Here is a 12,462-nt window from a genome sequence, read left to right as displayed (position 1 = left end):
CGGTGAGCGCGTCCTGATCAAAAACTTGACACCCAGGGGAGGACCAGGCAAACTCCGGAACTATTGGGAGGACACAGTTCACACAGTAGTGAGACGAATGGGGTCTAACCTGCCAATTTATGAAGTGAGACCAGAAAGGGGTAAGGGATGCTCCAGAGTTCTGCACAGAAACTTGCTAATGCCCTGTGATCACTTACCTTTCGAGACATCACCAGAGTTTACAAAAAACGGAAAAGGGACACAGAAAAAGAAACACCAGCCTGCATCTCAAACTCAGGAATCTGATGAGGACAGCGGGGATGAGTATGAACTCCATCATGAGCCACTCCGAGCCCCCACAGTGCCTGCAGAAAGAAAGGAAACCTTGGGTGAATCGAGGATGGCGCTTGAACACAGGCACCCACCAGTGGAAGAGAGAATTGAAATGCCAGCTCCTGTTGCACCACAAGCACAGTCTCCTGGGGAAGATCAGCTGGAGGAGTCTAGCACACCTGCTGAAAACCTGCCTGGTGAGGAAATAGACTTACCTGTTGGAAATTTGCCTGATGAACACTCACCACATGCCTCTCCCTCGTCAAGTGCTGCTGAACCTGAGGAGCCATCCTACCAGCTGCCACAAAGAGAGAGACACCCACCGAGACGTATGACCTACGATCAGCTTGGCATCCCCTCTTGCTACAGTATCCAGCCAGCAACTCAGATGTTACCTGTCTACCATGCATCAGGACTGGTCCCATGGCTACCGCCCCTTCAGCCATACTACTTCCAGCCCCCCTTCATGTATGGACTCCAGCAAACCATGAGCCTACAGACTTGACTAAGTTTGACGAACACCATGGACAATACATAGACTGTTCACACAGACTGTTGCCATGGACTATTCATGGACTGTTTCAAAAACTATTGTCATGGACAATTTGCAGACTGTGTATCATTGCCATGCAAAACTAATGGACTGTTGAAAAACTGCTGATAGACAGTTTATGCATTGGCCAGTCACCGAATATGGACTGTAGCCCTGTGATTATGGACTGTTGAGTCATTAGACTGTGACCTTTGTTTTTGTACCAACTCACAGGAGCCCTTCATTGCCAAGCTCATGAGAGATTGAAAAGAAAAAGATGAGAAAATTGTTTAATTAATTGGTTTAATGTCGGGACGACATTTATTTTGTAGGGGAGTATGTGATAAGTTAAAAGAATGATGCACTAAAAGGACCATACAAGCTTAAAAAGGACAGTACACTTAAAATGCTGTGATAAGGTTAAAAAGATCATAGTCATGAGAAACAATTTATAAGATGTGTTTAAAATGGGTTTAAAAAAAAAGTAGGAATTCATTATGTCAAAAGAGGTTAAAATTTTAAAAGGTCTTTAATTAATTCATTGTTCATTTCATCCTTTATTGTCAGAGGTTCAGCTATAATGGTATTATCAGTGATCAGCAAAGTAGTCTTAATCTACCAGCGTGAGATCGATTGCTTTTGTCTCCACCCACGTATCCAGGGGAACTCGCGGTGTTTTCTTCATTCGAGTAAACGCTCTCACTGAAGAAACATTACCGTATCACTCTTGTGATTATTTCTCCCCGTTTCAGGTATGTTGTCGGCATTTGACACTATTAAGGTGGTTGTAATACATTTTCTAATATGTTTGAGTGTCAAGTGAATGTATGTGTAACATTTCAAGTGAGTTAAAGTAAAGTTTGCCGAGTATGGTAAAGTGTCTGGCGAGCTAGCTCCCGCTTGTTAGCAGAGTTCAACCCGTAGCTAAGCCAATTGCTTCCGCCATTTTGTGAATCCAATTGTCTACATATGTAAATGTATTTTACACAGTTTTTCTATATTGTCTATTTAGTAATTTTTATAAGGTTATGAGAGGTTACTGAGTTACAGCAGTATATTATTTACCAGTAACAGTAGAGAGAATAGGAATTATGTCTCAAAGAAATACTGTATATTTGTGTAACTTAAATACGGTATGTATGCTATTGTAACCAGCCTGTTAAGCAGGGTAGCCTATGTTTATTTGTAGATTGTGTATATGTTCAATTATTCATTCGAGTAAACGCTCTCACTGAAGAAACATTACCGTATCACTCTTGTGATTATTTCTCCCCGTTTCAGGGGCGTAACACACGCACCAGCAAAGGTAAGAGAGACAGGAGGGATGGAAAGAGAGATATAAACTGTAAGGTATACAGAAGTTGAATCAGGAAAATAAGGAACAGAGTAGGAATTCTGAGTTAGGACAGTGAAAAGCTGTGTTATATTTATAGAACTTAATGTGACTGACCTAACACGCCTGTTTGTTCTAGTTTAATCAGATTATAACATGTTAACCCATAGTCTCATTTAACAGCATGTATTCCAATGTAGATGGTAAAGCCGATGCATGAAAATGGTTGTTATGATAAAATGAAACAATCTTTAGTGCCTTGTCTCTAAATATAAAGACCAGTTGTACCGCACTTGCTACTAATTCATTGTTTTGTGACTGTTTAGAAGCAGCATGGTTACAAAGCTTGCAGCATTTCTTTTTAAAGGTGCATCATGCAACTTTACCGTGGATGATGTAAAAACACCACACACTCCATTGTACATTTGCAGCATATGTATAAAGCTTTGATTTGATCATTTCCAGCTACTCAGTGATTTCAGAGCTTGCTCTCTGATCTGTAAGGGGATTTTGTGGAACCAAAACTTCTCAGTTGATGTAGCTCCAGTCTCCTTCTCCATCTGCACATGTTCTACCTGTTCAACAGCAGAGGGCAGCACTTACAAAACATTTCAGTTGCAAAAGCTGAACAACATTTACATTGCCATGCAAAAGGCAAAATAATTTGACATTTCAGTGATTTCTAATAAAAGTCTGTGCATTGTTTCTACTGGATTTGTCTGCCTATTGAAACAAGATGATTATATGAGCATATTTGTTGTTTTCACATGGAGACAAATGTGTATGAAACCGCATACTTGATGCTCTGAAGCAGAAAAGATGGTAAATGGAGTTTGCTGTCATTTATTGATTTTTGTAAATGCATGATAATTGCTAACATCCTGCTTACATTCTTGCTTTCTCTCTCTGTGTCTTATCTATCACCCTCTATCTCTTCTCCTCTGCTTTTTGTGGTGTTTGTGCATGTCTAACTCCATTTGCGTGCATGTGTGTGTGTGATTTTTCGTTAAAACGAAAGGTCCGAATAGAAAGATACTGCTGGACATGCTGTGTAGTGTAGGGGTCCAGCGGTGCCTCCCCCCCTCCCCTGCCAGTCCTCCCCCCATCTCCAACAAGGCCCCACCTCCAGGCATAGGTAACACCAACGTCCCATCCTCTGCCTCCCCTTCACTGCACTCTGTTTCAATGCTTTCTCATCAACAGAATATGTCTCTGTTTGAGCTCTTTTACATTTTCTATAACTTTTTACATTTTTTAGTTTGCTGATTAGTGAAAAAAATGTTGTGTGCAACTTTCGAATAATCCTTAATCCTTAAAATACCAAATAACAAAAAGAAGGAACGTGTGGAAAGTATTTAACAGAAAGAGGTTATTTTTTTAGTGCTAGATTTGAATTATGACTTGAGTACACAAGTGACCCAACAAGATCTGAATTTTCTGAGAAATCTGAGCTGAGGAATGTGACAGTATGAGAGTGAGAGGCTCTTGTAAATTAAAAAAGATAAAGCAAGTATCCTTACATAAAAGCAACATGCACGCATATCTACTTGACATTCTTGCTATAACTTCCCTGTGGCTTGTAGAAAACCCAGTGACCCCTTTCCTTTTCCATCCTTTGTACATGAATTTGATCAATACTGTTGCCATGTGTTGGTCCCACACCAATAGCTGTTATGATTGGCTCACAGGGTTTGAGGACATCATGTTCGTGGGGGCTGCAGTCACTGCAATGAGCAGAGGCACATCTGAAGTGGACGGGCCCAAAACGGGGAAAAGGAAGTGAGTATGTTTGTAATTCCACAGTTCCCCGTCTGTTTTTCATGGTTAAAGCAAGATTATGTAACCTCTGCTGAGCAGCAGCAACAGCAGCCTCTGCTGCCACAAGTGGTAGTTAATACTGAACTATTGATACTGAACTATTGTAACATGAGGGAACATTATTTGAAGGGGAACAGACTTCAACACTTGCTGTATCTAGACTGCAAGTGTGGCATGAGCAGCACGTTTAGCAGAGCAGCAGCAGCAGTGAGTGCTCCGTCTGTGTGTCTACACAGAACGTTTCCAGTGTAGACACACAGACGGAGCACTCACTGCTACACTTGTGGTCTAGACACGTGGTTACTGTTGTGACATCCCTCGCTGTGCCTCTGGCTGATCTTATTTCTATGATTGTCTGAACCCACAGCAGCTGTGTGCTAAAATGTAGCTGCTAACAGCTAGCGTTATACTGACCGACTTATGTTGCGATCCACATCATCTTCACACACCACGGAAAATACAGTCTGGTGGCCGCTAGTATGTAACTTAATTCTATTGATAACGATATAGTTACACATAGGTGAGATAACACGTGATTATAATTCACCAAAGGGCTCATCAGGCACACCAGCTGTCGCTTATTAGCTGAACACCCACCTGCCAGTACTCATAGAACTGGAGTTACATCCAGGTAACTACTATTTCTTGTGAAGGATCGTACCTGCTCAACCCAAGTTACATAGTGCAAGAACAGGCGTTCAGGGAGCGGAGTGGGAATGAAAGAGGCGCCTTTCTCTCTATTACAAGTCAGTGTACCATCAAAATGATTATGAGGCTGTTATTTTAAGGTAAATAGTTGTATAATGTTGCTTTAAAGTCACATATTTTTTCCATGAATTCTGCGCATCTGGCTATGTGGTAGCAAAAGGATAATGAATAATAATAGCAAAGTTGTTTTTTTAAATAATATATTATTATTACTGTAACGTGAAAACATGTTATTTGTATGTGTTTCTGTCTTAGATGAGACAAAAAGTTCTGGTGTAAAAAAAGTGATATCTCCTCTCGTCTGCAGGATGGAAAGACTGCTGTGTCTGGATGGTGGAGGTATAAAAGGCCTGGTGCTGATCCAGATGCTGATCGCTCTGGAGAGAGAGGCCGGTCGGCCCACCAGAGAGCTTTTCGACTGGGTGGCTGGCACGAGCACTGGAGGGATTCTGGCCCTCGCTATAATCCACGGTGAGTGTGTTTTTCTTTCTGCTTCCAAGAGTTTTCATACCCAGCATCAAAACAATAATGGCGTCTCTTCAATGTGTAGGAAAGTCCATGGAGTACCTTCGCTGCCTGTACTTCAGGATGAAAGAGCAGGTGTTCAAAGGGTCACGACCCTATGAATCAGCACCACTGGAGGATTTCCTGAAGAAAGAATTCGGAGAGAACACCAAGATGACAGACGTCCAATACCCCAGGTAACTGTTCATGTCAAACTTATTGAAGTCCTTTCATCCTAGAAGAAATATGTTTTTGTCGTTGTTACTTCACTTGAATGTTTGAGCTTCACTTAACAGAATGATGTATGTGCAGAGTTTGACACTAGAAGACTGTTTTCACATTCAACTGCTGAGGCTGGAAAGTTTCTGTGTTAATTGAAAAGTTGTGTACGTATGAGCATAATTTGTGACATCACAACTAGTTTGCTAATTCTGGTCCAGTATGAAACTTACACAAGTGTGATGAGGAGATTTGAAACCTCCAGTGCACATACAGTGAGAATGGACTTTTCAGTGAAGTAGGAGACATCTTGAAATAAAAAATATTTGCATATTCATAGAGTCTGGATTTTTCAGTGAGGTAGAAAGAGTAGATGTCATTTTAAGAATTTCTAACCACATCAGACACATTTTTATGTCTTAAAACAAGTTTGAAGGGGATTTTAGGATTAAATGTGTCCACTAGGCAATAGGCAGAAAAGTGTAAAAAGGCACTAGAGACACTAGACATTTCACTACAAGCTAAAAATGTCAACCTCATAGTGGCGCTGGAGGAAAAGTCAGGCGATCACCAGAGTCAGTAGGATGCGTCCTCTGGGGACAATGGAGATCTGTTCAAAATGTCATGCCAATCTGTTCAGTAGTTATTGAGATATTTCATTCTGGACCAGAGTGGAGAGAAAGAAAGAATGAGTGACAGACCTCACCATCCCTTGAACAATGCTGCTAGCATGGCTAAAAACTAGTAGTAGAGGATCGAGAATCTGTAAATGAGCAAATTTTGGTGTCAAAATGCTGGTTTTTCAGGTTTAGATCAGAATGTCTTGTCAAACACTTTTATTATGAACAAAAGCTGAGATATCTGACAAAAATTAACCCTTTTATGTTAAACTCACATCTACTGTATTATCTTTTCACTCATACATTTGTTCTTGTACAGGGTGATGGTGACCAGTGTTCTGGCTGACAGACATCCAGGAGAACTGCACATCTTCAGGAACTATGACCCTCCCTCCGTCCACAGAGAGCCCCCGTATGCCACCACGGCCACGTTCCAGCCTCTCACTGTCCCACAAGGTACTAGACCTACTGCACTAGTGCTCAAATGTTTTATGAATGGTGGTTGGTGGTGTGTGTTGCTGTCTGCCACAGTTTCCGTCATGTTGCCACCAGATGGTGACACAGTAAAGTATTTTCTAACTCTACACATGGTGGTAAATTATACTCAGTTCATTCAGGATTATATATTCATTTAGAAATTGAAGCCTGAGAAGTCCATTTGTGTTGTGTTGTTTGAGTGGCAACCATGTTGTTGTTACAGGATGGGAGGATGAGGATGTGTTGATAGTGGAGCCAGCCAGAAAGCGTAGGAAGGTGACAGCTGAAGGTGTGTTTGTGAGTGAGAAACAAAGGAACAGGTTCACAAAGAACTTAACTTGGTCAGTCACAAAATTACCTCACAAACTCCCATTTTTTCATGTATAAATATGATCCAGAATACATGCTTTTGAATACTTTAAATAGCAAAGTAGCAAAAAACATGTTTCAGCCCCACACCCTTTTCAACATGGATGAATGTGTTCACTTCTTCACTATTTAAAACTCGGTTATTGATACACAGTGACATTTTGGCACATTTCACTTTGTACTTAAGCTTGCACCCAGAATGATAAACTAGTCGATTAGATCGATTGTTTCATGACTTTTTAAAATCTTTACATCAGAACAACTTGTGTGGCGAGCTGCCCGCTCCAGTGGTGCTGCCCCCACCTACTTCCGACCGATGGGCCGCTTTCTGGACGGAGGGCTATTGGCCAACAACCCGACACTAGACGCCATGTCAGAAATCCATCAGTACAACAAAGCCTTAAAAGCAGAGGTAGGTAACCTAACACCTTACTTATCTAGTCCTCCTTTTAAAAAAAATCAAATAATCTATCATCTCTCTTTTTAACTCTTCTCTCTCAGGGCCATGGGACGGAGGTCAAGAAGCTGGGTATAGTGGTCTCCCTTGGAACTGGTAAGCCACACAGTTGTGTCTGCAATGGCAAATAATGTAATTCACACTAACTTTTCTACATGCAAAACCAATGGTCACTTAGTTTAGTTAGCTTAGTTTATGTCTTACCCCATCTTCACTATTCAACATGAGTCTATTAAAGTATAAGGCTGGTGGTTTTCTATATTTTTATTATTGTAAACAAATCTAATGTGCAGAGTCAAACCAACAACGAACCTATCCTACTTACAAGTATTGTCTGTGTATCCAAAGCCTAATATATCATATTCCTCTGTGACATAGACCTCTGTTGTTGTCCAAAAACTATTAAAAACATGTCGATGAGCCACACCACTTTGAGTGACATGTTCCTTCCCCCCGAAGTCAATAGTTACTGTAGTTTGTTTAGAGACGGCTCCAAAGATTAATAACAGCAGTAACATTTTCAGTCTCAGGAGAGACGTTCCTTGTAATGCAGGCGCTACTGAGCATGATGCGTGCTAACACATTGTGCTAAGGTGGTTCTGTTTATAGTGTATTGATAGCTTGTTGTGCTAGATGTCACAACCTCTTGACTTTGTAAATTTCAGTGCAAAGTCAAGAGATGATGACAGGTCAAGATGAAAGGTCAATATGACGTGTTCTTAATGACAACAGGGGAGCTCAGAGGAATAAGATATATCAGGCTTTGGATAAACTCACAATACTTGTAAGTAGGATCAGTTCATTGTTGGTTCGGCTCTGCACATGAGATTTGTTGACAATAAGAAAACTATTGATTATTATTATTATTGCATAGATTAAAGGATGTTTTCAATTGCTGTTGGGGGGGGGGGGGGGGGGGGGGGGAACATGTCCTTACAAAGAGATATTAGAAATCTGACGCCTAATCAGAGTGATTTACATCCCTAACTCCTACTATGTTTGTACCTTGCTTTGACCACTGAACTAAACAAAAAACATTTACACAACTCACAGTGAGTAACTAAATTTAGAAACTCCTCCTGCTCCTCCAGCTGTACAATATCTGTGCTCCTGTGTGTCTCCAGGTAAACCTCCTCAGGTGGTTGTGAGCTCTGTGGATGTTTTCCGGCCTTCTAACCCTCTGGAGCTGGCCAAGAGCTTTGTAGGAGCCAAAGAGCTGGGCAAGATGCTGGTGGACTGTGTGAGTATAGTTTGAGCACCTGCTTTTAAATTTACCTTGTTCCTTGTGTAAATCAATGAGTGCTGAACGCTCATCATCCACAGCTGAAACTATATGTTTTTTCATATTAATTCATCCTGCCAGAGTTGTGTTTTCCACTTTTTGTGAAGCCTTTTAATATTCCTGATATTTTGGACATGACAACCAGTATCAATAACATTTCAGAAAGTGTCTCTAATTCTAATATTTCCTCTCTCTCTGACTTGACAGTGTACAGATTCTGATGGCTGTGCAGTTGGCAGAGCAAGAGCCTGGTGTGAAATGATTTACACCATCTACCACAGGTCAGCTGACCATAAATCTGCAGCACTTCAGTTTTTTATTTACTGCTGTCTCTGCTCTCTGTTTTAACTCCAGCTGGCAAAGAGTAAATGATTATCTGCTATGTTCCTTGCCTAAACTAGACATCACTGCAGCTCTATAACATCATAGACAGTATAACTTTACCACCCAACACCATCTGGCTTGAAGCTCGGGTGAAGCTCAGCTTGAGTGACCCACATCGTTACAGCCTGAGATGCATGTTGATCAAGTTTGTTTCTGTTTGTGTTTGTCAAATGGGCATTTATAGTATTCATGGTTGGTCTATTATCTCTAATGTACTTTAAAACTATGTAAAATTCACTATTTATTTATTGTCTTTTGTACAGATTGAGCCCCCAGCTGTCTCAAGAGGTGATGTTGGATGAAGTGAGTGACGCAGTCCTGGTGGACATGCTGTGGGAAAACCAAATGTACCTTTATGAGAAGAGAGAAGTCCTCCAATCCCTGGCAAAAGTGCTAATGGACAACTGAAAGCACAAGAAAATCATGAGGAAAGGCTATGAAGATGGGGCTATAAGAGCAGAAAGGAATGTGAAAGCAAAATGGAGAAAAGGAGAGCAAAGGAGAGTCTTTTGAGTGGAGTCAAAGACAAGAGTGATTGGATGACGCACAAAGATTAGTGAGACATGTGTTCGAATCGAAACTATGATGTCTATGTCGGTGTGCTCTTTCTTTAAGACAAACCCCTTGAGCCGATGTGATCACAGTGACTTTCATATTTACACTCAAATGTCAGTACACGATAGCAAATGTATAAAACATGGCAGAGACTGAAATCTAACAGGAAAACAACTGACAGGATGTCGCCTATTGGAAGACAAGTTATGTAGCATCTTATGACCTTATCACTGAGCTTATCAAGTTTAATGTGTTTGTATATAAACCACTGAATTAGAGTGTGGAGTTTCCCTCCTTTGGTATGCGAATACAGGGGAACTGTAGGAGGAAGTGGTTCCAACTAAATCATACTAAGATCAGTATACACTGTGACTGTGATAGTGTCAGTTTACTGTCACCCTCTCCCTCTCTATATTGTTGCTTGAGAAGATTTTGAATCCAGTTCGCATTGGTTGTGATAAAACCATAACGCCCTTCGTCATCCTTCATTTTGTTGTTCCTCTTTTTTTTTTTTTTTTTTACCCAAGTAGCTGCAAAGACAATGTACAGACATATTACTTAAGGCCATATCAGAAGGACCCTACAGTAGCGCAACAAAATCTGCAATATACTGTAACACAGCTTGGATGATGGTGATGATGAACCAGATCTGCCTTATGTGTCTGGGGCCCAAATTTGTACTGTTTTCTTTCATTCACATCACACTGTCATGCCTTTTTATAGGTTATTTAGACTTTAAACATAACCTCACTCCCATTGCTAACTTGCTTGCACACTGTACACTTGTTACAACCTTTCATAAAGGTATCTTGAACAAATATTTAACATGTACAACTGGAATTATACACTTGAATTATAAACTTACTTGAAAGACAAAGAAACAATACTGCACTGGTGTTTGTACAACCTAAACTAGAAGTAACAAATTATTTACATATGTCTTTTTTTGTATATGGATTAATTACCAAAGTGTATACTGGTATGGTAATAAAATATATTAATATGGACTTCAGTTGTGTCCATGACTGTTTTGTTTCTTTGTTGTGCACTTGATTTTCAGCCGACATGTTATTTAACTCAGCACGGGTAAGATTAGATCCCTGTTTTATTAATTAAATGCTGTGTGACCATTGAACAATTCAGAGCATCAGTTAAAGTAAGTCAACTTTATTTAAAGGTACAATCCATAGTAAAGAAAAGGGTCATCCCACCATCAAAACTCAAAACATACAATTGCATTTAACTTTTGCATTCAACTTAGTTGAAAGACCCTTTAAGAAAAGCATTAAAGACAACAACTGCTAAAAAGCTTTAATTATTCTCTGATGCTTTGTAAGAGAAAGTAAAACCATTTTTTAATTGTAATGTCACATTGTGTTAAACAAAGAAATTCTGATTCATTTTCATCTTTAATGGAAACCTGTAATTATGAATTATTAACCATTTCATGGTTAGTCCAATATCCTTTTTTATAATCACGTGTTTTAGCAATTATACAATAGTACTTTGATCAAAATGTTGCGAGACATTAACATTACCTTTCAATCAATAATGTGACAATTTCAAAATTTCTGCTATCACCATGGCAACTGCTGTAATGTTATGTCCGAAAAATATATACCTTTAGCTGCTCTTAACGAAACAAACAAACAAGAGAACACAAAACAAAAACTGACATACAAAATATGACCACTAAAGCTAATGTTAGTTAAGTTTGCTAATTAGCATGACTCATTGGCAACAAAGGTATCAACGCAGACAAATAATGTTGGATGAGTTTTTTTTCATGAGCCATACATTATCATATTAAATACAGCAAAAGTTACCCATATAAGTTTTAACACAAACTAATAGCACAAGTAAGTTAAAGTAATTTTACAGGAAAAAGTAGCTAATTTGCTTTAGCAACACAAAGAAGGCTGTAGCTTTTCAGTGTGTTGGTTTTACCTAGCATAGCTACTGCTAGCTAGCATATTTATATGAAATAGCTTACCGTGAGTCATTTAATACAATGGCTCTCCAATAATGGCTACCAGTGAATCTTGCTCTTCAAATTTTTCCATTTTGTGAATAAATATAAAAGGCAAGAGAGGCAAAAATTTTTGATTTTTGTTGTCAGTGTCAGAGATGTGTTTTTTGGTAATTTTCAAGATATTTACCAGGTATGATTGTGTCCTACTGGGCTGCACTGACTGAAATATTTTCATAACTTTACAAAACTGTGTCCTTATTATGTTTTACAGAAGTGGTTAAAGGATTTTTTTACTGTGTATTGAAGAGCATTAGGTAGTCCAACTCTTGTATGTTGACACTATGAAAGTCTGCTCAACATTTCATGGCAATAGTGAAATTACTGTATTGAGTTAAAATGGTTTAACAGGATGTCTTGTAAAAGGTCCTTGTTTCTATGGATGTCCATCACTGCCAGTGTGCTCCTGAGGTGCTCGCTCATGTAAGACCAGAAACATATCCCTTTGTACATCATGAAGGAAGGTTACATTCACTCTCTTTAGGTTTTTGTTTGCTGTGTAATTTTAGGGATCCACCATCTGGCCATTTACCTGAAAAAAAAGAAAAAAGAAAAGAATAAGTGTAATGTGGGTTCATTATGTTTCAAAATAGGCTATTTATAAATAAACAAGAAAAGCGATTTTTCTCAGTTGATGCAGTCTCGTCATACTTCTCAGAATCTTTAACTACATTCTAGTAACCTTTCAAGCAAGTTTCATGAAAATCTGATCATTGGTGTGTTCAGTGATCATCAATGTAGACTTTAAACACCGCAGTGAAAGAACCTAACCCACAAGTTTTATCAAAACAGTACCAGTAGGGTCTGAGATATCATATAGTCCAACCTGTAATAAGCTACATAATTCTTATTTCCCTCAAATA

General features: G+C 39.4%; 2 protein-coding genes across 4 annotated transcripts in view; one reads left to right on the top strand and one right to left on the bottom strand.

The window, feature by feature from the left end:
• The window catches only part of LOC137180111 (sialoadhesin-like), a 41,292-nt gene that overhangs the window by 14,385 nt on the left and 14,445 nt on the right, over nt 1-12,462 (bottom strand). Inside the window, exon 10 of one of the 3 annotated variants that reach the window (XM_067585344.1) lies at nt 10,655-12,131. The exons of 1 other annotated variant lie outside the window; for it this stretch is intronic. In XM_067585344.1, coding sequence (XP_067441445.1) covers nt 12,128-12,131 — 4 coding nt within the window. In that variant the 3' untranslated portion in view covers nt 10,655-12,127. Of the gene's footprint in view, nt 1-10,654; nt 12,132-12,462 lie in introns of those variants that run through there. One more of the 3 variants, XM_067585341.1, reaches the window with a different exon arrangement.
• Nucleotides 3,200-10,488, top strand: LOC137180112 (85/88 kDa calcium-independent phospholipase A2-like). The gene is made up of 11 exons (XM_067585346.1): nt 3,200-3,312; nt 3,866-3,956; nt 5,011-5,174; nt 5,254-5,404; nt 6,366-6,502; nt 6,747-6,812; nt 7,150-7,304; nt 7,394-7,445; nt 8,474-8,589; nt 8,839-8,912; nt 9,279-10,488. The coding sequence occupies exons 1-11, from the start codon at nt 3,222-3,224 to the stop codon at nt 9,421-9,423; spliced, it is 1,242 nt and encodes a 413-aa protein (XP_067441447.1). The 5' UTR covers nt 3,200-3,221; the 3' UTR covers nt 9,424-10,488.

This window comes from Thunnus thynnus, chromosome 3 (genome assembly GCF_963924715.1).
Source record: "Thunnus thynnus chromosome 3, fThuThy2.1, whole genome shotgun sequence".
In the NCBI taxonomy this organism is placed as follows: Eukaryota; Metazoa; Chordata; class Actinopteri; order Scombriformes; family Scombridae; genus Thunnus; species Thunnus thynnus.
This window is presented reverse-complemented; position numbering and strand designations above follow the sequence as displayed.

What these genes read in the sequence shown, in the direction of transcription:
- LOC137180112 (XM_067585346.1), top strand. Translation starts at nt 3,222, where the DNA reads ATGCTGTGTAGTGTAGGGGTCCAGCGGTGCCTCCCCCCCTCCCCTGCC. An exon ending in GGCCCCACCTCCAGGCATAG is followed by an intron (nt 3,313 to 3,865) that starts GTAACACCAACG and finishes ATTGGCTCACAG; the next exon opens with GGTTTGAGGACATCATGTTC. An exon ending in AGTGGTCTCCCTTGGAACTG is followed by an intron (nt 7,446 to 8,473) that starts GTAAGCCACACA and finishes GTGTGTCTCCAG; the next exon opens with GTAAACCTCCTCAGGTGGTT.